Source organism: Paramacrobiotus metropolitanus, unplaced genomic scaffold, assembly GCF_019649055.1.
Source record: "Paramacrobiotus metropolitanus isolate TYO unplaced genomic scaffold, Prichtersi_v1.0 Parri_scaffold0000007, whole genome shotgun sequence".
NCBI lineage: Eukaryota > Metazoa > Tardigrada > Eutardigrada > Parachela > Macrobiotidae > Paramacrobiotus > Paramacrobiotus metropolitanus.
This window is the reverse complement of record NW_026570227.1, coordinates 195,402-221,272: the sequence shown is the minus strand read 5'-3', so window position 1 is coordinate 221,272 and position 25,871 is coordinate 195,402. Positions and strand designations below refer to the sequence as shown.

Here is a 25,871-nt window from a genome sequence, read left to right as displayed (position 1 = left end):
ACTGCAGAGTGCAGACTGCAGTCACATCGTTTCCTCTCCGTGTGAATTTATAGAACAGAATTCCGTCCATAAAAATAGAAGTCAGTAACACAAAGCCTTTACTTTATAAAGACATCTATGGATGATTGAACTGTGAAAGGTATAAAAAGAATTTCTAGTGTTCCAGTTCGGGGAAAAAACCAGGACGAAATGACTGTCAACCGAAGGACGAAATTCTGGGGCACTTGTCGGTCTCGTATCAGAAAGGAAAACAATTCGAATTCATCGCTCCATTAGTCATGTAACATGTTTATGTTGTTGTTGTAGCGGACGCGGGTAATTCTAATGGAAACTGGAATGGGATCGGTTGCGGAGAGTGCTGGGAAGCGGAAAGCGGAGGACGCTGGTGACAGCCCAGCCAAGAGCGTCTGCATCAAGCCCGACTCGGGTCCTGGCGCTGGCGCCAGCGTCAGCGGCGGGGAGCCGGAGCAGCGCCCGCCACCGCAACTGGTAGCCGTGGTAACGGGGGAGTTTGTCCTGTACAGTCCCTGGTCGAAGGTGGAGGCCTTGGGGCTGCCGTGTCACCGTCAGGATCACGAGTGCCATGTCGCGCTGCCGGCGCACATCGATCCCTGGGCGGCGCATCTCGTCCTGCAGGGAGTCTTGAACCCCCGTCTGCCGCTGGATGCTAGCGTCCAGGGCAAGGGGATCGGCAGCACGGGCAGCCAGCTGCAAGCGGCCGCGGCCTTCTTCAAGATTCCCCTGCCTGTCACACTGCAGGGGCAGGATGCGGTCGACAGTGAGTTGCTCATATTATGTCCTTAATGGGTTGCCTGCTTACCCTTGCAAAAAAATAATACTCGGCCAGGACAACTTTTTGGAAACAAATTCGGCTTGGAAAATGCGTGTGCTAAGTATGTTCCAGGTTTTTGCTACCTGGGAATCTCTTGCAGGTTCGATAGCTCACCAAAATCCTTAACTGCATAACTGCGTTGAATCCGTTCGTGCGGTAACCAAAAAAAGTGTAGAAAAAATTTATTTTGGGAAATACATGGTTTGCATGGAAATACATGGTTTGCATGGAAATACATGGTTTGCATGAAAATACATGGTTTGCATGGTATGGAAATTTTGGGAAATACATGGTTTGCAAGTAGAGAATTTAAAGCAACCAAGCATCCGACCATCCAGGTAAATTTCTCCTAGCTATAGAGTAGCTAGGAGAAATTTAGGAGCTAGGAGAAATTTAGGAGCTAGGAGGTAGGAAATTTAGGAGCTAGGAGAAATTTAGGAGCTAGGAGCTAGGAGAGTAGCTATAGAGTAGAGGAATTATATGCACTAAACGCAAAAAGCGTACATACTTCGTTGACACAACTAGATTTTGTTATCTAAACACTTTCGTTTTTTCCAAAATAATTTATTTTCTGCATTTTTTGACTGTAGTCCGAACGGACTTTTCGAAACTTCCGAGCTGGTACCAGTTGGCCAGTTCGCATGATTTGGAACATACACTTAGCACACTCATGGCTATCGTGGTGCATAGTACGAACATATTCACCTGTTCGACAGCCATACTGAGTACTAATTAATGAAATTCTGATAAATTACTAGTACTTCTGCTGATATTGATCTACTTCACAGATACAGTGTTTTCGAATAATTTAATTTTAATCGATAATATTCAGTTCACGGAACAGACAGCAAACATTAAAAAAGCATTTACATATAAATTTTCCTGTAAATTGCACATAATAGTTGTGTGTTGTTACTAGTTTCGCAAAGGAAACAAATGGGTAGATGATCCTTAGACCGTTGCAGAATAGATTGCTGGCTAATCAAGTGATTTGTGCGTGTAGAAGCGGCGAGACAAACCGCATCCACGGCGTGCCAGGCGACCCAGGCCATCAAGACAGTTACGACACCGTCGGTCCCGTCGAACGGTAAGCACTTACAGACTCACCCGGTCAGCAGTGAATTTCCTAGCCCATTACCGTAATATGTCGACTAACATCGTGTCGGCCGTCACAAGGTCGACCGGAACGAGGTCGACCGGAACGAGGTCGACAACTACGAAAACCTGAGAAACATTAAAAAGTATGATATGTAGGAGTGTCACCACCGGCTGCCGCGCCACCCGCATCCAGCACGGCTGCTAAACCGCTCGGAAATGTCTCCCAAAGCAATCCGCCGCCGGCCGATCCCATGATGGCGTATACGCATCTGTCCTTGGCCGAACTGCTGGCCATGATGCGGCAGAATTTCCTGCCGGTCTCCTCGGAAATGGAGGTGTATCAGGTAAGGTCGCATGCCAAAAAAGAACTACGGTAGTTCGATAGCCAAAAAGACTGTAACCATGGCACCTTGCGCGGGAATAAATTATCAACGCTTTTATCTTATGCATAGTTGTAAAGCACTGGCAGTTACGGCTGAGGATTTCAGAATGCCGACAAACTGTTCACCGTGGCCCAGAGGCCCGGCGTTCACACCTGTAAAAATCTTTATTTGTCCTTCAACGCCCCAACTGAAGATAAAATGGTTACTCTAGAGGTGTAAGTTTGTTTAAGGTCCGTAAAACCGAAAACGAAGAAACCGGCCAGCCTGGCCCGCAGTTCAAAAATCCATTAATAAAATCAACACACAGTGTAAAAATAATTTGAAAAACCTCAAGTTTTCCCTTCTTTTTCATAGTTTGATTTTGCAGTTATAGCCGGTTGTGCAACTACGAGTATGTATTGTAGTAACTGTACTTACTTACATGTAAACGAGAGAACAAAGAACGGCTGACCTTTGCACGGAAAAACATTTTCAACCATAATGTATTCCTGTACAAAAACATTCGTAATTTTTCCGATTTTTTTCCCCGCGGAATGTGCCCTGGTTAAAAATCCAAAAAAGCAAAAATATATATTGAGTGGTTATTGGTGAAAAGCAGAACCAGTTTGTCCTGGACATTGACCGTTCTTGGTACAATGCGTTATAGAGAGTGATGATCTGGTGTCACGTGGACTATCCGGCGCGCTGGACGGCGGAGATCCTGCAAGCGGTCCTCCCGGAGCTCCGCTGGGATCTGCTGCCCGGCGTGCTCCCTCTGGCCATCCTCACCGCCACCGGACCACTCCGCGACGTCCTCCTGGACCTGCAGACCCGCCTCTTCCCACCAGGCCTCCCCCGTCTGACCGCCACGCCCCGGGAACGCCACGTCACCCAAGTAGCCTGCCTGTTCTTCGCCGACCGCCATCAAACCAGTCTGCGTCTGTACGACGCGCGCCAGAACAAACTGTACCCCGTCAAGCTGCCGACCGAACTGCAGACGTGGAACACGTTGAAGGAGATGGGCCCGGTGGTCAACAACCGGGTGTGGTTCCGCATTGAGCACGGATCCCAGCTGCGGACGTACGCGTTGGTGATGGACGACGACCTGGCCAAGACGGAGATGGAGTATGTGTGCGAGGAGATGACGGTGGGCGCCGGCTCGCCACTGGTTAGTCTCAACGGGTTAGTCTTCGGCTGGAACACGGGGGCGACCAAGAGCGCGGTCTCCTATACCTTCGATCCCGCTTCGCGCCATTTCAAGCAGGACGTCCGCAGCCCTAAACGCATTAGGTAGGTGGGTAGACGCCGCTGGAATCAATTGGTGTTACGTCTTATCGCATACACAACTTTGTCGACCACCATTACGTCGAACAGACAAGTGTCCGCCTGTCACGAAGTCGAGTTTTAGTTTTCCTTACTAGTAGTTAATTCTTAGGATTTTCGTATGCCTGCATATGCTTTCTTATGTCTTATTAAGTTTGTTGTCTTTTTAAGTCGTCTTGGGTCTTCTTACGCGTATTTCTTTTACGTTTTCTTACGTCTTCTTATCTTCTCTTATGTTTTCTTATGTCTTCTTAGGTTTTCTTACGTTTCTATATGCTTTCTTATGTCTTCTTAGGTTTTCTTACGTTTCTATATGCTTTCTTATGTTTTCTTATGTCTTCTTAGGTTTTCTTACGTTTCTATATGCTTTCTTGTGTTTTCTTGCGTCTTCTTAGGTTTCTGACGTTTCTGTATGCGTCTTAATATGTTTTTTTAAGTCTTTTTAAGTGTTCTTATTTCATTTATATTTTTTTAGGCTTTCTTACGTTTTCTCATGCCTTTTTGTGTTTTACTGGGCCTTAATAGGCCTTCTTATGTCTGTTTATTTTTTTCTTATTGTGTTTTCTTACGTCTTATTTTTTTACGCTTTCTTGCCGTGATCGTACAGAAAAGAGGCAGCCTTCGATGTGTGGCACCACTACTTCATCATTTTGGGCGGATACCCAGCCAAGGGGCGCAACCGTTCCGTCCTGGCCACCGGCGACATGTACGACGCGGCGACGGACCAGTGGAGCGAGCTGCCGGCCATGTTCAGTCCGCGCTGCAGTTTTGCCGCCAAAGTGTTCAACGGCTACCTGTACGTGACGGGCGGCGTGGGCCTGGGATCGGCTGTCCGCAGCAGCTGCGAGCGGCTGCAGCTGGGCGTGACCGGCGCCCAGTGGCAGCGCCTGCCGGACCTGGCCGTGCCGCGCTACGGACACTGCATGTTCGCGCTGGACGACAAGCTGTACGTGTGCGGTGGGTGCAGCCGCGACGGGGTGCCGCTGACCGCGATGGAGGTGTACGATGCCACGGTGAATCGGTGGAGCAGTGCGCGCCCGACGGAGGGTCCCGGCGCCCGCTCCTCGCCGGTGTCGACCTGTGTCACTCTCACCGTCAATCACAAACTGCTGTCTTAACTCTTTCGCTGGCTTTGTTTGTGTCGAAATTAATGACTTACTTATTCTTGCTTTGCTTGATTACTTTAGTATTACGTGTTAGTATTACTTTTTGTATGGGCGCTAACTGCATACTGGCTGTAACAGCAATATTTTCCGGACCAGCAGGTTATCTCATGTTAATTGGGGCAGATTCTTCATTTGATTGTACCAAGTATTTGCTCGATGCTCGATGTGTGCATATTGCAATTAAACAAAATCAGATTAGAAAAAGATTCCGTACACAATGATTTCGCCCGACCGACACTTCATCACCTTTCACTGAGTCAAATGTACGACAAGTGAGTACTGAATTGTATTGTGCCGAATGAAAAACAAACTCGCAGTTAGCGTCGCTAATTACGAGTATGTTTTTCATTTTTTCATTACGAGTATTTCCTTTTTTTAGCGATAATTACAAATTTACGATTAGGCACAAGGGCCGCAGTTAACTTTCGTTTCGATGATGTTGCGTCTACCATGATCAAGTCTTGTGAAAGCGGAATAACGAAGGTTCAGTGTCTACAGATATATAGGGGGAAAAAGCAGTCTAGCCGAACCATTCCCCTGTACTGCTGCCGTCAGCCGGCTGGAGTTTTACGTTGTGGCTAAACATGGTGCTTATGTACCGCGCCTGATTTAGCCGCATGTACTGCCGTAACGTCACACTCCAGCCGGATGACGGCAGCAGTGCCGTGAATTGGTTCGACTGACATGGTTTTCCCCCCTTTATTTTAGGACCGCCCTAACTGATGATGATACCGAAGACCAGTGGCAGGACAAGCTGGGGCCATTCGCGCTTATAAATAAGCGAAGCCACAAGTACAGTAATGGCATTGGTGATACTTTCTAGAATAATTGCGCTGTATTTCGGATAGCCACTGCGTGACCTTTTTCGGCTTATTATTGATCTATTACGATTAGTATAATGCATCAGTACATTTATTATTTTCTGCTAGACGAAAACTGTTTTTTTTCTGAACATTGTATAAGAAAGGAAACATAAGGAAACAACTGAAAAGTATTACGCGAATGCACTTTTTGTAACACTGATGGCCTTTGCCCAATAAACATCAACTGAAAATGTGTCATTTTACAAGCGCTACGCGAACTCTTGTAGCGATGCAAAGTTCATGAACCGCAGTCGGTCCTTGTTATACTTGGTTTCGAAAAGATAGATAAACCGGAACAGTGCCTCCGTGTTAGCTTCGTTCTCCATGCCGACCTTGAACACTGCACCGAGTCTATCCATCAAAAACTGGAAGGGCCGAATCCCGGCTTCGCGGCGTTTGTTGACCAGCAACTCGATATTATCGTGGTGCGTGATGGGCGTGCCCAGATGGAACTGCTGGATGTCCTCGTACACCGGCAGATTGTACACCAAATCCAGATCCTCCACTGGCTGTACGCGCCGCACCTTTTGCTCGTTCTCCACTAAATGGATGCGCTGCCGACCGCCGTTGACCGGTTCGAGATTCCGCCAGAAATCGCTGGACATGATGACGATCATCGGGTTGTTGACACCCAACAAACCTAGTGACGTGATGGGCAGATCGATGCGGTCGTTGCCGAAGATAATGAGATCCCGCGGAATTCCTTCGTAGATCATTAGGACGAGTAGCTTAAGCAGTTCCTCCGGTGTCCACCCGCGTAGTCCGATGGAGTCCACGAAGCCGCTGACTTGTATGATTTCCACGGTTCCGTCTGTCGTCGTCTTATGCGGTTTGGCACCTGCAAGCATTGAATGCTATTTGTGCTTCCGACTTTTGCAAATATAAAAAAATTCGTGACCGATATATACCCCCCATCTTACAGATAAACAACCGAAAAGCACCCAATACAACGGCTGTTTATCAACCGAGATGAAAACTATATGTACCAGATGTTTAACCGGATATCTAACCGGTACTTAGCTGATATCAGACTCGAATTATGTTATAGGAAATAATGAAACCGATATGTTTCGTCAAGCAACTTCTGTGCCACGAATCTGTAAGAATACTAACGAGTAATGATTATTACGAGGTACATTACGTTCATGTTACCTTTATTAAGGAGCCAGAGAAACGTGCTCTTGCCCATTCCCTTCGGTCCCAGTAACAGCAGCGAATCCGTCTGCTTAATCTGGAGTTGCAGTCCGTTAACGAAATTCACCTTGTTTTCCCGGTCAATAATCGGTCGGCGGAGCTGTTCCTGGACGTCGTTCAGCTGACGCTCCGGCTCCTGCATATTCTTCTCCAAATCTTGAATACGGCCCTCGTAGCGCGTCTTTTCAGCTTGTTGTTCCGCCTCCCAGCGTTGTTGCTGGCGTTGGAATTCCTCTTGTTGACGCTGGCTTTCGGCCGCGTTGGCGTTAGTTAAGTCGGTGAAACGCTGGTTGAACTGGTTCGTGTCGCGATCTCGCTGCTCCCTGTATTCCTGTTCGCGGCGCTGCATGGCCTCTTCGTGGGAGCGCATAATGGCGCCTACGTCCACCGACGGTCGCGAACTGCGTCCACCCATGTTAATCGAACAGCAGTAGGAACGTTTCTATTTTCGACAAAAAACCCTAATAACGACGTTCATCTGCAAAATGAACCGTCGTCTGTTGTGATGCAGTCAGCACTACAGACTTATGTTTGTGTTGACATAGTGCTTGTGCTTATAAATGTGCTTGTGCTTATGCTTATGCTTGTGCTTATAGTGCTTGTGCTTATGCTTGTGCTTGTGCTTGTGCTTGTGCTTGTGCTTGTGACATAGTTGACGTAGTGCTTATAAACAGGCATCGCGCGCTGGCCGATATCATGCGAGATAACGCGTGAATGAAAACATGAGACAGTCATACAGTGTAATGCGTGACGATAAGAAAGCAACAAGGCAGGGCACCGATAGACGCTGACTAATCCCGCTCAGCTGGCTTCCTGTACAATCCATCACATACGGTTTAAGCGAAACTTTGATGTGCGGTGCTCTGGCGACACTGGGTGGGGCTTCTGTTTGCCGTTTGTTATGATTCGAAAGCGCAGCTGCGACACATATTTGCGAAAGGGTCTTTGCCCGAGTGGCAGCTCGATGCGTAAATATATGTGCTTCGAGCACAGCGTTGTTTTCAAGAAGAGTTGCAGTAGTCAGAGGCGGCCATAAACACGGCTGTCCATGGGTATCACAGCGAAGGGAGGGCGGCCAGATGAAGTCCGAAAGAATTTCCTGTTGAGAAAATTCTGAAAATTGGCGACGGAGCGAAATCGAACCGCTGGCTACCGAGCACGTAGCACAGCCACTGTGCCATCGCCGTTGTTGGCTGAGATCAAGATATTTGTGCTTGAGCTTGAGACAACCAGGTAGACGGCGGATGGGGCGGCTGTCCTGAGTACAGAGCCTTCACCTCTGACACAGTGCATGTTAAGGATGGTAATGCGGTATATTGGCGCCGAAATACAGGTATACATGCACAGTTGTAATTATCGAAAAGAATCTGCTAAAGGTTATTTTAGTTAAGTAAGGCAAGGGTTCCTATCCCTTAGAAGCTCGCGAAAAGTAACAGGGGCTGTTAAACGTATTATTGAATATATATATACCCAAGCCGAACGCGTATCTAATTTTTCGTATTATTACAGGTCATTCTTTTTTTCTTGTTGTGAGCCTTGATTGTCATCCATCTGTAGCACATACCACATTCAAATTAATTGGCCGCCACATCTTCTTCAGACAAACTTGATTAACTCGAGTGTTAAGTACCTTTACCGTTTACGCTTTTTTAAACACCTTGTCGAATTGTGATACTGCGTGTCTGTAGTCAAATATTTGCAAACATTGCTTCGAGAACGGTTTGAACGCTCGAAATCTCGGTTTATTGGAACGTGCTACTGTACTAAAAGATTCTGCTAGTGGATTTTCTCGATTATAAACGGTCAGACGCAGATACAAACAAAAATCACAAAGATGAAAAATAATTAGCAATCTTATTGGAAGTCTTGTAGCGTCGCATGGTTCATGAATTTCAGCCGGTCCTTTACGTACTTCGTTTCGAAAATATAGATAAAGCGAAAGAGCGCTTCCATGGTGGACGTGTTCTCCATTTCCACGTGGAAATGCGTGCCAAGTCCTTCCATGAGGAACTGAAACGGCTTAACCCCGGCGTCCTCCCGCTTCTGCACCAGCAGTTCCAGGTCGTCGTGGTGCGTGATGGGCGTAGTACCCAATTGGTATTCCCTGATTTCGTCGTACACCGACATATTGTACACACGCTTCAAGTGCTTCTCGGGTTCCACGCGACGTATCCCGTTGTGGTCCTCCACCAAGTGAATCGGCTGGTCATCATCGTCCTTCGGCTCCAACTTTCTCCAGAAATCACTGGACATAATGACGATCATGGGATGGTTGACGCCCAACAGACCCAGCGTCATGATGGGCAGTTGGATGCGGTCACTATTGCCGAAGACGATAAGGTCCTTGGGGATTCCTTCGTAGATCATCAAGACCAGCAGCTTCAGTAATTCCTCCGGCGTCCATCCGCGCAGTCCGATGGAATCCACGAACCCGTCAACATGCACGATATCCACCGTCCCGTCGGAGCGTGACGGTTTCGGCTTGGGAACCTTGTTGAGTAGCCATAAGAAGGTGGTCTTCCCGGTTCCTTTCGGACCCAGTAGCAGCAGCGAACTGGTCTGCCAAATGGCCAAATTCAACCGGTTGACAAAAGCGATTCTGTCTTGTCGCACTTTGATAGGGAGTTGCAGCTCATCGGTGACCTTTTTCAGTCGCTCTTCATTGTTCTTCATTGTCTGCGTCAGTTCCAGGAGCTGTGCCTCGTATTGCCGCTTTTCGACTTGCCGTTCCTTGTCGAGGTGCTCTTGCTGGCGCTGGAAGTCTTGCTGCAGACGGTCGCGGTCCACCGCGTTGGCATTTTTCAGATCTTGAAGGCGCTCCTGGAAGAGCACTTCATCGCGCTGGCGCTGTGCCTGGTACTCCTGTTCGCGGCGCTGCATGGCCTGTTCCAGAGGACGCGTGAAGGAAGCACCTATCAACTTCACGGGCGGCGGTGCTCTCCCTCCGCCAAACAAATTACCCATGACTGAACAGAAAGGCGTTGGTCGCTACAGGAAATACAGTATCAGTGACTGTGAATTTAAGTCATTGGACAGTGAACGGATGCTCTATATGACTGTGTAGCACCGGCAAAGTTAGTTTTATACTGTCGATCTGACGCGTACGAGGGCGTGCGCGAGCCTTTATCGCGTTGCCGCGATAACAGACAACGTAAGTGACGCCGCGATTACGCTAACATTTGGGCAGGCTGTTGATTCACACGGGTTTGCCCCGTTCACTGCTGGACTCTGGCCTTGGCAAACGAGATAAATTGTCGCATGCTCAGTTATCAATTGTGCAAATATTCTTGGCAGAGAGCATTGATGCAGAACGCTCTGCGACCGATGCTAATTTGCGCCGATAGCGTGCGAAACTTGTGGGGACTTAACGCAATCGTGTGGAAGAAAAGGAGCAGGTATGCGAGGCCCGTAATTTTGCTGAAACTTTAAGCTTCTTGAAATATTTCCCGTGGATGCCTTTCCGCAAGGTGTGCATGGGTGAAATCGTTCTTGCATTGTAACACGCAGGTCCAGCGGTATGTTGTTTGCCTGGAAGACCAGGTAGCGCAGCACTGGCCCACCTGGCAGAAAAGTTAAATCGCGAAGCGACGGAATTGCTCCTCAATACAAAACCGAAATTGATTCCTTTTCGTCGTTTAATGTTTGAAACGATGGGTGTTTTCGGTCCGATTTTAGGGGTACCGTTACATGTTCTGCTCCGAAAAATTTGTGAGCTGTCTTGAGTAGCACTATCTACATGTTTTGCACGCGTCTCTTAAGCAACGGTTTAGTTTGGTAGCTAATGTTATGACGGACAAATGCCAGGACTGTACTGAGTACGTCGCTGTTTTAACCCACGCAAGGACAAAGATTTTTGTCTTGTCGACGACCAATTGCAAATTTTAACTGTCAAACAGTGTGCTGCACCTTTCGCTATTTTGATTACTACCGGATGCTCTATAGTCTATATGACTGAGTAGCACCGGCAAAGTTAGTTTTATACTGTCGATCTGACGCGTACGAGGGCGCGTACGAGGGCGTGGAGCACTTGGAGCGGGTGTACAATACGCCGGTGTACGAGGACATCAAGGAGTTCCAGTTAGGTACCACGCCCATCACGCACCACGACGACCTGGAGCTGCTGGTGCAGAAGCGGGAGGACGCCGGGATTCGGCCGTTACCTATGGCTTACGAAAGAAATTGGCTGCTGTTGTAAAAGATGATGTAAAAGATATATTAAATAAATAATGTCATTATCGTCTTAAGTTGTTAACATCACATTTGTGAACCATTTAATTATATAACTGATACAGTAACGTGTCCGGTTTTGCGCGTATTTGCCGGCTGGAGCAAACGAGCATACATATTTGATGAATCAAGATCTTCAAAAAAGCTTTTAACGCATATACCAGGTGTACTTGTATCCCAGCTCATTTCCTTATGTACTGTAACGTGCAAACGGCGCTAAATGGACACTGGTCTTTCTGCCAACTACAAGTGTTGACGAAGCGAATCAAACTATCAAAGTACGCCTGCTTCGAGCATGAGGTACGCTTTACCATTATTTGCCACAGAAGGCACAGTTCGCACGGAGATTAGCCAAGCCTGTGTGAACTAACTCTGTGCCGGAATGTTATCATCTGCAATCAACAGAATGGATGTTGGCACTTGACACCAAGCGTGACTCATGCTTGAATTATACGGAATTATCAGCGGCATGGCGATAACAGGCCACGCATCGCCGCATTAACGTTACAGTATAAAATCTACCAACCGTGTAATGCACAACCGCTGTACCGCTCGTACAATCTACAAGCCGTCAGTGTAAATATAATGTCTGCATGGACAAACTACTTCCATTAATACTTCCCGTAGCCATCGAGGCGCTTAGGTCAATCATGAGTGGACGGAACGCGAGGCCGGTGAATGTGGGTGCCATTACGCTTCCCTTAGAAGAAGCGATGAAGCGCCGCGAACAGGCATATCAAGCAGAACGCCAGCGTGACAACGAGCTCTTCCAGCAGCGCTTCGAAGAGCTAAAGAATGCCAGCGCGACGGAACGTGAGCGTCTAGTGCAGGATTTCCAGCGCGAACAGGAACAGCGGGACCGCGAACGCCAGGACGAGCAGCAACGTCACGAGGCACGATTGTTGGAATTAACGCAGACGATCGAGGAGAGTCAGCAGGAGCTAAAAAAGGTCACGGACGAACTTCATTAATTAAAGACCGGGAGCAGAAAATCGCTTTTGTCAACAGCTTAAATTTGGCGATTCGGCAGACGAATTCCCTGTTACTGTTCGGTCCGAAAGGACTGGGGAAAAGCACCTTCTTGTGGTTGCTGAACAAAGGATCCAAGCCGAAACAGTCGCGTTCCGATGGTACGGTGGAGATCCTGCACGTCAACGGGTTCGTGGATTCCATTGGACTGCGCGGATGGACGCCGGAGGAGCTGCTGAAACTATTAGTCCTGATGATCTACGACGGGATCCCCAAAGATCTCATCGTCTTCGACAACGACCGGATCGATCAGCCCATCACGTCGCTGGGTCTGTTGGGCGTCAATCATCCTATGATCGTCATCATGTACAGTGATTTCTGGAGGAAATTGGAGCCGCCGCGCGGTGGTGAGCCGCGCATTCACCTCGTGGAGGATACCAAGGGGGTGCGCCGCGTGGAACCCGTGGAGCACTTGGAGCGGGTGTACAATACGCCGGTGTACGAGGACATCAAGGAATTCCAATTAGGTACCACGCCCATTACGCACCACGACGACCTGGAGCCGCTGGTGCAGAAGCGGGAGGACGCCGGGATTCGGCCGCTCCGCTTTTTTATGGACGGACTCGGACAGCAGTTCCACGTGGAGATGGAGAACAGCCATACAATGGAAGCGCTCTTCCGCTTCATCTACATTTATGAGAAGAAGTACGGCGGGAAAGGCCGGCTCAAGTTCATGAACAACGCGACGCTGCAGGACTTTAAATGAGGGCGCTGGTAGTGGTTCTTGGTGTTTTTGTAGCCTACAAAATTAATTTGAGGCACCCTAGTAGATTTCCCGGGCAAGTTGCGAGAAAATCAAAATTAATAACAAAGAGAAATCGCACACATACACACTTTCTTTGTTTTTGCTGCTTAATGTCATACCTTTTCTGATTATAACGCTCGTCAAAAATTACGCTGTACCTGAGCTTGCGTATCGAATTAAAAACTTGCGTATCGCGCTGGAATTTGAACAAACAACACTAAGTCAACGAGGCGATGCCGAACCTTGCACGCCATCAACCGTGCAAGTTCGCCACACTGCTGGCTTTCCAGCCGCGATTAAACTATCGGAGTGACTATTCTGCCGCAGTTTTTGCGGCAAAATAGCCTTTTGCTATTTTACCGCAGTATCTGCGGCCAGTTAGCTTGTTGGCTATTCTGCCGCACACTGCGGGTGCTCAGCTTGTCAGCTATTTTGCCGCCGTCTGATAGCTGGACTACTCTTTTGGCTATTTTGCATGAAACCAAAACCCACATACATTAATAGTTAAATTTTCGAAAAATTTCCAAAATAAAGCCGTGGGGAAAACAGAAAGCAAGGACATTTACGCTCGTGATCGCCTTATTGTAACGTTTTTACCAAGTCGCAACCGTAAATAGCTGCGAGTATAGTAAGTACTGTACACAATAACGCGTACAGTGTATACAATGAACTTGCCAAAAAAGACAAAACGATTCGCACTAAACACACTCAGTGCATTAAGAGAAGGAAAAATCGACACGCCCTGAGCCAAAATTCGGGAAGAAGAGTAGAAAGCTGCGGTTTTCAGGCGGTCCGCCCTCCCTTATTTGCGATTTCTGGCGGCCAAGGGTTGCATAATAACTTTAAATTTTTCTTTAAATTAATTTAGACTTTAAAGTCTTTACTTTTTTTCCGAGATTTTTATAATGTCTCAAATTTCTCCTTTTCACTTTTAAATAGTTTACCCTTTTACGAAGATTTAAAAAAAACACATTTAGTACGATACCCAAACCACTCTCCCAAGCGAATTTGAGGCGCATGGGACCGCTTCCTCGGCTATCCGCCCCAAAGGCCCCTTATGCCAGCTGGGCGTGGGTAATGGCCCGAAAATTTCACTCGGACTAGTTTGTACACTGGTATGATATCACACTGCACAAAGTGGACGAATGATGTGGTCAACGGAGAAGCGGCTTCATCTGATTATTGTTGCCTGAGGCATTCCAATGGAGAATTATTACTTATAAGTTGCGCGTACCAGGATATGCACCTGTGAGCAGAGAAGCGGCTCACGTAAAGCGACAAAATCTTTCAAAGGATTTCAACGTATTGCGCCGTGGTGCAGTGGTACTGCCTACGCGGATCTAACGACGTAGCCGGGGTTCGATTCCCCCATCGGCGCCTTTTTCAGCCGTTTCTCGGTTTCCCTCGGATTGCGCCCTGCTGATTCACCTTTCAAATGCAGCAGAATCCGTGAGCAATAACTGCGCGGTTTTCCATCAGACCCTACTTTCATCTAAAAACAATCTTCATCAAATAGCGTTCTTGTCTTAATTAAGACAGCAGGCGAAACTCGAGCAGCGGAATATTTGCGCCAGAGGATCAGCATTCAAATTCAACGCGGGAATAAATGCGGCATCCACCCAGGGAACTACACCATCCTTCATCTAACTTAAACCAAATATCCGGCTACATATTTCCGCTGTTTATTAACACGATGATGTAAACTGTTTCAAGAATTTTTAGTTTATTTTTGTATTCGCCATTAATAAAACTGAGGCAGCAGAGTCAGCAACTGGTAATGTAGTTAAAAACCACAGCTGCCAAAATAGAACAGCTGTCTGCGATTTATGCACAATTCCTCCGGATTTTCAATCAAGATCCACAAAAACATAATGTATCTAATATTTCAAAGCTCGCGAATACAGAAATAACCCCTGGAAGCCCTTTACCACCATCTGGTTGAATTTTTAGGGCTAAGGCTATTTTGCCGCAGTAAGAATAATATGCGGCACTATAGCTGGTTGGCTATTTTGCCGCACACTGCGGCTCGGTAGCCATAGGCTATTTTGCCGCAGTCCGAGCGGCAAGGTAGCTGGTTAGCTATTTTGCCGCAGATTGCGGTTCGACAGCTGTTCGTCACTTGGTAACCGATTTTGTCACAGTTCGCGATTCCTTGGTAAAAACAACTGAATCTACGCTGTTACTATTGTTGGATATTTGAGTCTCGTAGGATGATTGTTGTACTCGTACAAATCTGCCCTCTGGACGGTAGAAAAAAATTAATAATACGTTCAACAACGGCTTGCCGTGCTCGTTCGCGCGCATCGTGTATAGAGTATTGAGTGGATGCTATCTGCTACCATTTCGATACGACAAAATTCTTATAAGAGCTGTAAATGAAGAATACTGGATTCCTCCTGGCAGACTCGTTATAAATTGTTTATAAAACCGTTACTTAAGCGAAAAAATTACAAAAACAAATTTTAAAAATTTTGAAAGAGTTTTATTACCTAAAAGTTCGTGCACAAGTGACTGGATTAACCATTCTGGTGCCGATGCCGACAGACTTGCATCTTCTGTAGGGTGACAGGTATCTTCGGTTGCGGTTAGGTTCGCGGTAGGGCACTAGTTGTGGCATGTGATAAACCGAATATTATTAAGTAAAACATTATGTTAACTTCGCAGGATAAGACGACTGCAGAGTAGAGTAGCGGCTAGTTATCTGTTTAAAGCGGCTGTTTAAAGTTTAAAATAGTTGGCTGGAAATGCCGCTAATTTTTTCGAAGGCTTGATAATGATGACATGTGACCAGCGTTGTTAGAAAAACGGCTAAAACACAAGCAAAGGTAAGAAACAGAAGAAGAGATCAATTACCGAGGTAGGATAATCTTTTTTTTTGTGGAGTCGACGTCTGGCGAATCAAAGCAATTATTCAGGCATCGTTATCGGTGAAGGCTACACTGCAGACCGGAGCTCGATTACGAGACAACAATCCTAAGCGCTGACGCTTTGGCCTGCATAACCGGCTAAGTTCAAAAAGAGGAAGGAATATTTAAAGGAAGGAATGTTTTTTTCACCAAAAAGGAAAGAAATTTTGATGGTCAAAAACAAGAAAGAAGTTTTTTGCGGTTAATGCCCTAGTAAACGTTTAAAAAGTTTTCAGAATTAAGTAATTACGCATTACTGTGCGTTTGATCAAGTGTGGCAGCATATAAGCGTTTAACAGCAAAACCTAATATTTTTACGATAGCAAGTAACTGGACGTGCTCTTAGTGTGCTTTGGTGGTAGGAATATCTTGTTGACAAAATAACAAGAAAACGAATACTCAACAACAAAAACATAATCACATATTATCTGATACGGTAGTGCAGCAGTGCAGTACAGTGTTATTCGCTTTGATGTGCTGAATCGTTGAGGCCTGAATCAGCCTCTTAATCAAAGAATAACAGCAGTGGCAGTCCCCTTTGATGCCCGATGGGGCAGCCCACATTTAAAAAAACCATATCCTGCTTAAATATTTACTGCCATTAACATTCCCTATTAATTTTACAGTGTATAACTGTACATACACCGGCTGCACATACATACAACAGAGAAAACTTTTGCGCCGTTTGGACGGGAGCTATAACTTTATAGTCTGCGACTCTGCGTTAATGCAGTGATACGTGACTTAACACTTATCAGTAGGACGAAAATAATGGTCGCAAACCCAACACCCCCACTTCCAGTACGCAGTGCACTGTACGACTGAGTTGAAAAATAATAACCAGTTCGTACAAGTGAACGTACAGAATGCTGGGTATGGGGCTAAGCGACCATTTCGTCCTTAGCTCTACTCAAAAAGCATACTTCCAAAAAAACGTTAAAAAGAGGAAGGAATAAAAAAAGGAAGGAATGTTTTCTGGTCGAAAAAAGGAAGGAATTTTTAAAGGAAGGAAATTTCGTGGTCAAAAAGATTTAGGAATATTTTAAGGAAGGAATGTTTTTTTGGCCATAAAGCGAGGGAAATTTTTGTGGTTAAAATTGGTGAAAATTTTAAATTTGCTAATAGGAGCAGGATTCGGACAAAAGTCAGAAGCTCCATTTAGGATAGTAAAATTTATATCAGCTGTATGTGCGTACATGCAAGTTTACTGCTTTTCCCAAAAATACTTTTGTAATCTATGCTTTTAAGAACCGGCGGTACTGGAGAGTCGGAGAAAACATCTAACCGGCAAAGATGTCCCTTCTCTTCACCAACTCCGGCAATACAGTATTCTATATTGACTTCTAACCGTTCTCTAAGATTTTTTAGCTTGGTAAAGCCTTTGGGTAACGCTGGTTGCGGTTTATACTTTACTATAAACAGCTGCGGCTTCGCCTCCGCGTTTCTTGTGATCCTCGGCTGCTTTGAATAAATAAATCCATTTTTTTAGTAGATTCACTAACTGGCTTAACAGTTGCTGTAAATTCTTAGGCAAGGAGTCTAGCTCGATCGCTCACTCGTCTAGCAATTTTGTTCACTGGACAGTGGTCGTATTTCTGTCACTCACCTCACTCAACTAGCGATTTGATTTCGTTAACCTATTGATTTATTGCTCGGTCATCAGTCACCTAGTGTTTTCGTTTGGTTCACTGGACAGTGGTGGTAGCTGGGTCACTCACTCACAATGCAATTTTTGTTCACTAGATATTCTTCCCTTTGAAACCTGGGCTAATTGAAACATGGTTCGAAAATCAGGTTTTTATTTTCAGGCATTTGAACACCAATTTGATTTACAGTGCAATCTGGCTATGAAAATTCAGCGTGTTTGGTAATAAAGTACATAATTTCAAATTTATTATAAAACATACTTAAAACGGATAAATTGGAGCCTGGGTTGTTTGTTGCGGGTCACTAGCGCGCAATATGCAGATGCATTGTATATTCATGCCCGTAGTTGAATGCGGTGACATAATAGCGATACTTCCGGCCGCGTAACGGCTAGAAATCAAAAGCCGCAATACCGCTATGCAGGCCCGCTGCGGTAAGGCGATCATTAATGCTTTCACAAGCAATGGCTGCGATGGCGTCATAACGGTCTGCGTAAAGTCATAGAGTTACTTCCGAAACAAAATTCCTCAACGAACCTTCTTGACGCACTTCGATAACGGACAGAAATCAGGCAGTGCATTAGTCTTGCATATATAGGACCTTCGCTATTTTTCGGTTAACAGTTAATTTCCGTCGATTGACCTTTAGACGTGATAACATTTGCCAAAATCTAGTCGCATCATCCCGCTGTCTTTTTTCCGTTCAAATTTCTGTTTCCCTTCTTCTCGACATATAAACGATAAATCAGCCCTTTAATGAATTTTAAAGCAAGATTTAGTTGTTCAAAATAACTTTCTGAATGTAGGTACGAGTATTATTTACGTATACGAGTGCTTACTACACATACTATGGAGTACACGCAAGTACTTACTACACTAAGCAGTGTGAGAAGGGCTGGTAACCACCGTTTGATGTCACCACTTTCGCATACACGGGAGGGTGGCTCCCATGGTAACAAATGCGCGTTTTCACGGTTTTGTCAGTTTTCTTAGCAGATTTATCTTCTATTTCTGCCCTCCGAAATTGGAATGCTCAATGCACCCATGGATCGTGGCCGCATATATTCAGGCCACATGTGACTCGTGGTGCCTGTACTGCGTCGGTCACCGCCACCAAAAGCACATTACGCACGGTGGAATCCTTAGGTAACCGGATGCAATTTTATTTCACCAATACATTTCACGAACATTACATTCTCCATGATCTCTGGCCCTGGCACCCATGTGGGAATTTCTCCTAAGGGCAGTGCTCGTACGGGGTGTGCCCTATAAACATGCACCCCTCTGTAACATTCAGAACGGTAAGAACCGAGGTTGGATCAACTTCTATGTTGTAGAGAAGTTTCGCTGTACTCTTAAAGTGAACGTTCGCGTGCACTTTTATTTCTGGACTAGATCACGGAATATTAGCTTTCAACTGGTTCAGCGCAGCAACGGGTTGACGCGAAACTGATGTACGAATATACAAATCATTGTGATAAAAAAGATCATAAAACAATGCAAAGCAGTGTGTTTTGGAGTTCGTTAAAGCGAAAGTTTTAAGCATGTAGTAACGTACTGATACACAAGAATATATACTGCAACCCTGAATACTTCCCTTAAGTCTAACGGGATCCAGTATTGCCTCCACAATCTCAACGTAATATTATTTACCGCGTTTACTGCATGGACCAACGTATGACCGTTCACCAGAATGTCACATAGATATACCTGTGCTGGTCTACACAAAATTTAATTGCGTACGTCTATTAAAAAAAATTAGAACTCTAACAAAAATTTATTCAAAAACCTGAATAATCTGTCAGGTGCCCGGGCGGTCCAGGCTGTGGCGGACACATTGTTTCGCCAGCCGTCCTCTCCGAAAAAATCATCCAAAGAAATATCCTGCATATTTTTGAAGCGCCGAGCTTAGGTTATACTCGTCGAGGCCAGAAGAATGTGACCTTTAATAACGTCAACACTAAAAATTCGGAGTGACTATTCTGCCGCAGTTTTTGCGGCAAAATAGCCTTTTGCTATTTTACCGCAGTATCTGCGGCCAGTTAGCTTGTTGGCTATTCTGCCGCGAAGCCAGGCCGAATCCCGGCTTCGCGGCGCTTGCTAACCAGCAGGTCAATCTTATCATGATGCGTGATGGGTGGGCAGGGTGTAAAACCTGACAGTGGCATTGCCAATGGCACGGCAAGTGAAAAAACCTGGCAGTGTAAATATGTATACATAATGGGCAACTTCACAAAATTGACATACAGAAAGCGATTGTCCTTGTCCGCTCTCTGATAGGAAGCTGCAGTTCAACGGTGACCCTGATCAGATGAAAGCTCTCCTGGATCATCCCAGTTGTTTTATGAAGAGTGAAGAAAACTGGGTGGACAAACTTTATGCGGACGTCATGTCGGACGGTTTTCCTGTCAGGTTACTTGGGCAGCGTTCCTCTTGCTAGCCCTAGGCCCCACAAGGGTCTGCACTGAAAGTCTGAATCTGATTCTGAATGCTAAAACTCTCAGTCTGAATACTAGAATTCTGATTCTGAATAACAAACTCTGAATCTGAATACCAGCGCCAGACTCTGGCCAGACTGCTATATTATTTCGTGTGATTTCTTATTCTTTATGATATTTCTAATGTTTCTCATGTTCCATATGTTTATGATGTTATTTCTTACGGTTTCTTAGATCAATTTCGAGATTTTGTTTATTATGATGTTTTAAGTGTTTGTTATGCTATTCATGTTTTCTTATTACGGTACAAATTTTGTTCGAACGGCAAAGTTTGTTTGAAGTGAGAAGCAAGAGGGTTCCGTTATGTGACCATGCTACCGTTTTCAGCCTCCTCCGATTTTAAATACTTGTCAAATAAACTTGATTATACTCGTATTTTCATAATAAGCAGGGCGATGTTTGCACAAAAAATTCAATTAGAAATTTGGCGCTCGTTCACTGAACCTCATCTTTCTGCATGGCAACGAAATGAAGTATTAAGCCGTTTGCATTTAGACTGTGACGACAGTAGCGTTGCGAGCTACGGCTAACCGGCTGTTCCTCGCAGCCCAATTGCGATGGGGGTGTTCACAGCACCCAGTTGTCATCGTACTGAAAGTGCGACAGACCAAATACTATCACGCAAAAGTTTAAAAAAATTTTTAGACGGTAAAAGGTAAAAGTAGAGGAATTTTTTTAACAGCCCAAACTTGGCGCGGCACCCTTCTGTTTAGGATGCAGGCTCAAAGTTTCAGTAGAAGTACTGTATTCAGAACCAGCTTCAGACTTTCAGGGCACGCCTACAACAAGGCCTGACTTCTGCTACTGCGGTCCGCGATCAGTTGATTTGTCATGCTGCACGGGCACACGCCCATGTAACAGCACTTACCTGTCAAGGTGAGTTACATGTCTGTGCGTGAACGGGTTCCACACGGTCGTGGTGAAAAATTTGAAAGTTTCGTGAATAAACTCGCTGGAGCAAAAACTCCAGTACTCGCATTTATTTTTTACTATCTCCATGATTTACATTTTTCTTATAAGTCTTATTTGGTCAAATTCTTGAGCGCTGTGGACACTCGTGCTGCTCTTTTCTCGCAGATTCAGCTTTCGGTGACACGTCTGCGTTCTGTGAACGTTTGGGTGAGCAAGAACTTCATTTTATTCCCTATCTTTCAGATGATCAACTTTGTACTTAGTAGCTCAGTGAATTGTATTTCGAGCGATCTCGTCGGTTATTCTGGATAATTTTGCCCTAATTTTTGCAGACGACATAAAGACGATTGGCCAGGCTTGTCTTTCTGCCCTTCAGCTGACAAATCAGAATGCAACTTTTTTCTGACCCGGGGTTACTATACGAGTGGAACGCGGTGGATGTGGAGGTTGACGGTCGACTGCAGCGCGGCCATGTCGTCGGCATGGAAGAGAACGGCAGCGTTCCGCCGCGTCTCATCGTGGATTTCTGGTGCCCGGCTCAGCGATCGGTCGTGGTTGAGTACGGAAGAATCATCCATGGCCGGCTGGATCACGATTGCATCGCGAGCGTAGCGGCTGGCATGGAGGTGCTGGTGCTGCTGCACGACTATCCGGGTCGCCCTTGGATATGGTATCCCGGCACAGTTCTCCACTCGTGGACGAACGGACGCCTACAAGTCTACGCTATGGTGGAAGTAACGCGGGCCGAATATCGTTCTGCCGAATTAGTTCCCTGCAGCCAGATCCGGAGGTCGATGACGCACGAAGCCTTCCAGCGCAAACTTGTTCGACCGCGGGATTTTGTGATGGGCACGTGCCGGGTGCCGGAAGGCTATCGGACGGAATGGGCTCGCAATCCATCTACAGCGGAGTCGCTACTGCGACAAGTGCAGAATAAATTTCGTGTAACGTTCTTCAGCATTCGCAGCCGGACGATGCACTATGTCCGACGGAGCGGCACGGCTGCTGTGACGGATAAAGCTGTGGTAAGTGGCTGTCGGCCATATTGCAGAGGTTATGTTTTCATTAGCTCTGAGGTTTTACTGCTGTTATCTGTTGATCCGCTCCAAAGCTTAACTACCATCGGATTTGCTTTTAATTTTGCACAACTGTAATTTTAACAGCGATTAGCGATCGAAAGAAAAACTTAATCTGTATATTACTGCGACGCTTTTCGCATTCCGGATTCACGTACCGGGCACCGCGCATCCGTAACAGCCCAAGTGGTCGCGGGACATTTCGTCGTGGGACATTTCGCCAGACGTTTCTCGTCGTAGCGGCTAATTTGTTTTGGGACAACTTGTTTTGCAGCCGTTTTCTTGTGTGACATTTGGTTGTGCGACTTTGGGGGTGTCGAAATATTACCGACTGGTTTATGGCAACGAACAGCCGTGTGATTATTTGCCACAAAAACGAGTTGTCCTTAGACGAAATGTACGTAAAACGAAATGTCCCGCGACGACCTGTCGCGTAGCCAAGCAGTTCTACTGGTACTATCGTTAACTGGGTTCTCAATGTTGCAACTGCAGGCCGAAGCATTCGAGCTTACAAGGCAGAAACGTGGCCGTAGAACAGTCTCACCCCGTAACGAGCATGCCATGGAAAGTGCGGAGGCTACGCAAACGCTGCCGTACGAGCCGCCAACCACGAAGCCGCCTAGTGTCGATGATAGCCAGTTGGCATTGCCATTGGAGTTGCTGAAAGAGGTTTTCCTGTCGCTGGACACCGTTGATCGGCAGCGCTGCCGCCGCACCTGTCAACTGTGGGAGGCGCTTCTGACTTGTGCGGATACATGCAGCGATATCCGCCTGACACGACGCGAGTACGGTTTGTTCAACCCTAATAACGGGTTGTATCAGGACCACGGATATGATTACGTGGTGTACGCGTGTCTCTTCAAGCACGCAACGGCCGCCACGCGCACCATTATCCACCGCGTTTATTCAAAGCATGTCAGATATGGTCCAACGCATTGTGACACACGGGAAGATTTGACCGAAGCCCACGACGCCATAGTATTGGCTGTAAGCATTCTGGACCGCGCCGGTCTTCGCATTCACCGCTGGATAGAGTACGGGCGATCACTGGTCATCCCGATGCGTCGGTATGGCGGCTTTAACTGGCGTAGGTTTTGTGCTGATCTGGTGGGGCTGAATGCCCAGCTGGCGTCTCGCTGTGACCGTTTGATATGGGCCAAGTATTCATTGGACTGTCAGAACGAAGGTGAAGGGGTGTTTATGCGAGTTCGCATTCCCTGGGCTGTCTTCCCGCTGAACAGTATCGATGAGGCACAGATGTGGGATGTGTTCGAGAAGCATTTGTGCGGGGAAAGCCGGTTCGATGCGCAGTGCATTGCCCGCTTTATAGCCGGTTCGAGTAATAGCCGTGCGAGAGCCAAAGAAGTGAAACGAGTGAGTAAATGTTCAGTCTTGCTCCGTAATTTCTAACATTCCAAGTGAATTCCGCACTTTTTCGTACTGCATGCTAGGCAAGCGCTGTATGGACGGCTCTAGCTTTCAGAGGGTTCCCTGTCGTCAGGCTTATGAAATGGATGAACAAGCAGTTTGGAATATTTCATATTCAGTAGTACTTGCGGGTACCACGAAGCAATTCGAACAAGTTAGATAATAAGTAATACAGTTCGCTTGTTTTGGAAACATAAATTATAAAAATATATTCTTGATCAGATTCAAGTCTATTAACCTTGATAGAGAGCCGTTTTGAAGCAGGAACGATTTTTCAATAGTGAGCAACGCTCTGCCCTTTGCTACTGGCAGCCTGAAGCTGTTCAGCGCGTTCAGCGAACGCTGAACCCTGTATGCAGCTCTAGCGTTTCAGGCTCTACGAAATGGTGCGGAATTTACTTGTCACTACAGTACAGTAACAGATAGCGTAATTAGCGCGAAGTTTGCGCGACACCGTACAAAACAGCATCCTGTTACGGGGAACGCTTCAATATTATTATATTTCGAATTTTCCAGAGAATTATGAATGCAAGAAGCGAATTTTTTAAAAATTTATTGCGATAGTTTATAATTATGTACCATGCCAGATGCAAGCAGAGCGTAATTAATTTGGCGCGCGCTGTAATATGCGGTTTGGTTTAACCTGCATTAACATGCATTGGTTGATGTAAAAAAATTACGGGACGGATTTGTACATACGTGATACGAGTATATTGTACCTGTACATATTCTACCGTTTTCCGAAAGATGAGATTTTTCTGAATGTAGAGCCGGAAATAGTGCCTTGGTCAGTTATTGGCTTCCTGTCCTCTTAGGGTGTGAAATAGAAATCCGGGTAATTTCTGTAGATTCTGGAGGTTTATCAAGCCTGTGACCCGCGAGCGTCCGCGCATTATCGCGGACACAAGTGGACGTTGTCTACTGTGCCAGCAGTGGACGTGCGCCAGCTGAACAAATTCTGCCTGCTGGCCCTGTTAGACTACATGAATTGCTATGAAGTGTTTGGAAGCGAAGATTCCAGCGAGTATGGATACAGCTCCAGCGACCGCACCGAAGACGATTAGCCAATAACCTGCTGAGCAAGTTTAGTCTGTATTTTCGTTGTTAACCGTGCTAATTACGCAATAGCACTACACCGGCAGAATCGTTCTTGGCGCCGGTATACTTTTGATTCTTTGTGTTCGCTTTAGTTTTTGGAGTACAAAATGCAATAACCTTTACACAACGTTGACTGTTTGCAGCGCATAATTTTGCTTTTAACACCAGTGTTTACTCGTAGTTGCGCGCATTTTTGTTTTTGTTTTGTTGGCTTTATGACGAAATTTCCGACGGAACGGGCGGCGACGAAATATATAACTTCTGCCACAATTTCAGGCGGGAGCCAACTACCTTCGAATTATCTAAGTGCGCAATACTAAACGTCGCTATACTGTTTCCCTGAAATTTAATGTCATAATCGGTTTACCAGTATTTTATTTTTTTTTATATAAGGGGAAGTATTAAAGAAAATTTGTTATATATTTAAGGTTGTAAACATTTTTTCTTTTTAAACTGTGACCAAGTTCTGAATAACCAAGATATTCCTGGACTTACAGCCGTCACCCGGCTGGAGGAAGTCGTAGCGGCAGTACATATGGTTACATCTGGCGCGGTACAAAAACGCAAGTGTTGAACGTATTTTAAAATTTAAAAACAAAAACTCTTATCAAAATTTTTTCCTATTCTTGTATAAGCGCAGGTTCTACGGTAAATCTGAATTTTTCCGAAAACAGTGAAATCAGTTATTACATTTTGAAAATTCAGAGTACAAAACACCTGATTTTTTACAGTTTAACACATAATAAGATTTGTTTATCTCATTAAGATATGTAGCAAAACCATTTTGGTTGTTACAAGGGGTGCCTAAATAAGTAATGCGGTTTAAGTATAAAATATGAAATTAGAAATATGAAATTATTTTTGATAAATAGAGCATCCAAAACTGTATCAGTAGGCTGATGGCCGGGTCATTGCCCGCACTAGGTGGCAGCCAGCATGAGTCAGAACACTGCTCGATCATGTGAAATATCGACCCGGTGTTCCCACAAATAAATTATCGGTTTCCTTAGTCTTGCGCAGATTCAAAAAATTTCCAGACCTGCAAAATAAAAAAAGAGGAAAATGTTTAAGTGAAGGCGCCATCAAAATTTCTTTAGAGTTTGTTTTCGCTCGTGAACTCGTTTCCCTTTGCAGAATCGGTTTCGTATCCCAGGTATATCTGCATCTGCCACTATGCCGTGTACCGGAACATGTTCACCCCGCTTCGCGTCGTACTGATGATAATCTGCCTGTGGATTATTGCCCACAGCATCCATATGCCGAATTTCCTTGGTTGGGGCCACATTAGTTTCTCCGGTGACCTCTACCTGTGTACCGCCGAACTCGGTCTGTGGTCGTACTCGGTCTTCTACGGGATGAGCGCCGTTCCCATCGGCATCAGTTTCTACGCGTATTTGAAGATCTGCATGCGGGTGCGTCGTACTCGTGCTCGGCGCCGCCATCTTACGGGCAACAAAAACCAAGTGGC

General features: G+C 45.9%; 5 protein-coding genes across 6 annotated transcripts; 3 read left to right on the top strand and 2 right to left on the bottom strand.

Annotated features, from left to right (window-relative positions):
• Positions 1-35: 35 nt before the first annotated feature.
• LOC129582323 (ring canal kelch homolog) lies at positions 36-4,961 on the top strand. 2 transcript variants are annotated; one of them, XM_055473830.1, is made up of 6 exons: positions 36-139; positions 307-778; positions 1,836-1,919; positions 2,087-2,274; positions 2,960-3,582; positions 4,223-4,961. In XM_055473830.1, exons 2-6 carry the CDS (start codon positions 325-327, stop codon positions 4,731-4,733), a joined length of 1,860 nt encoding a protein of 619 aa, XP_055329805.1. In that variant the 5' UTR covers positions 36-139; positions 307-324; the 3' UTR covers positions 4,734-4,961. The 2 variants fall into 2 exon arrangements, with proteins under 2 accessions (XP_055329805.1, XP_055329806.1); XM_055473831.1 differs by lacking the exon at positions 36-139 and having other exon boundaries at positions 190-778.
• A 722-nt stretch (positions 4,962-5,683) lies between these two features.
• Positions 5,684-7,460, bottom strand: LOC129582259 (uncharacterized). Its single transcript, XM_055473741.1, has 2 exons — positions 6,797-7,460; positions 5,684-6,482 (listed from the first exon to the last, which is right to left on the bottom strand). Exons 1-2 carry the CDS (start codon positions 7,251-7,253, stop codon positions 5,854-5,856), a joined length of 1,086 nt encoding a protein of 361 aa, XP_055329716.1. The 5' UTR covers positions 7,254-7,460; the 3' UTR covers positions 5,684-5,853.
• A 1,186-nt stretch (positions 7,461-8,646) lies between these two features.
• Positions 8,647-9,831, bottom strand: LOC129582483 (uncharacterized). Its single transcript, XM_055473997.1, has one exon. The coding sequence runs from the start codon at positions 9,800-9,802 to the stop codon at positions 8,693-8,695; it is 1,110 nt and encodes a 369-aa protein (XP_055329972.1). The 5' UTR covers positions 9,803-9,831; the 3' UTR covers positions 8,647-8,692.
• Positions 9,832-11,693: 1,862 nt separating this feature from the next.
• On the top strand, positions 11,694-12,928 carry LOC129582361 (uncharacterized). Its single transcript, XM_055473874.1, is given in 2 exon segments — positions 11,694-12,031; positions 12,034-12,928. Coding segments are annotated over 2 exon segments (1,083 nt in total). The 5' UTR covers positions 11,694-11,715; the 3' UTR covers positions 12,801-12,928.
• A 7,926-nt stretch (positions 12,929-20,854) lies between these two features.
• On the top strand, positions 20,855-24,663 carry LOC129582334 (uncharacterized). The gene is made up of 4 exons (XM_055473844.1): positions 20,855-21,008; positions 21,134-21,826; positions 22,370-23,251; positions 24,154-24,663. Exons 2-4 carry the CDS (start codon positions 21,191-21,193, stop codon positions 24,367-24,369), a joined length of 1,734 nt encoding a protein of 577 aa, XP_055329819.1. The 5' UTR covers positions 20,855-21,008; positions 21,134-21,190; the 3' UTR covers positions 24,370-24,663.
• The last annotated feature ends 1,208 nt before the right edge of the window (positions 24,664-25,871 follow it).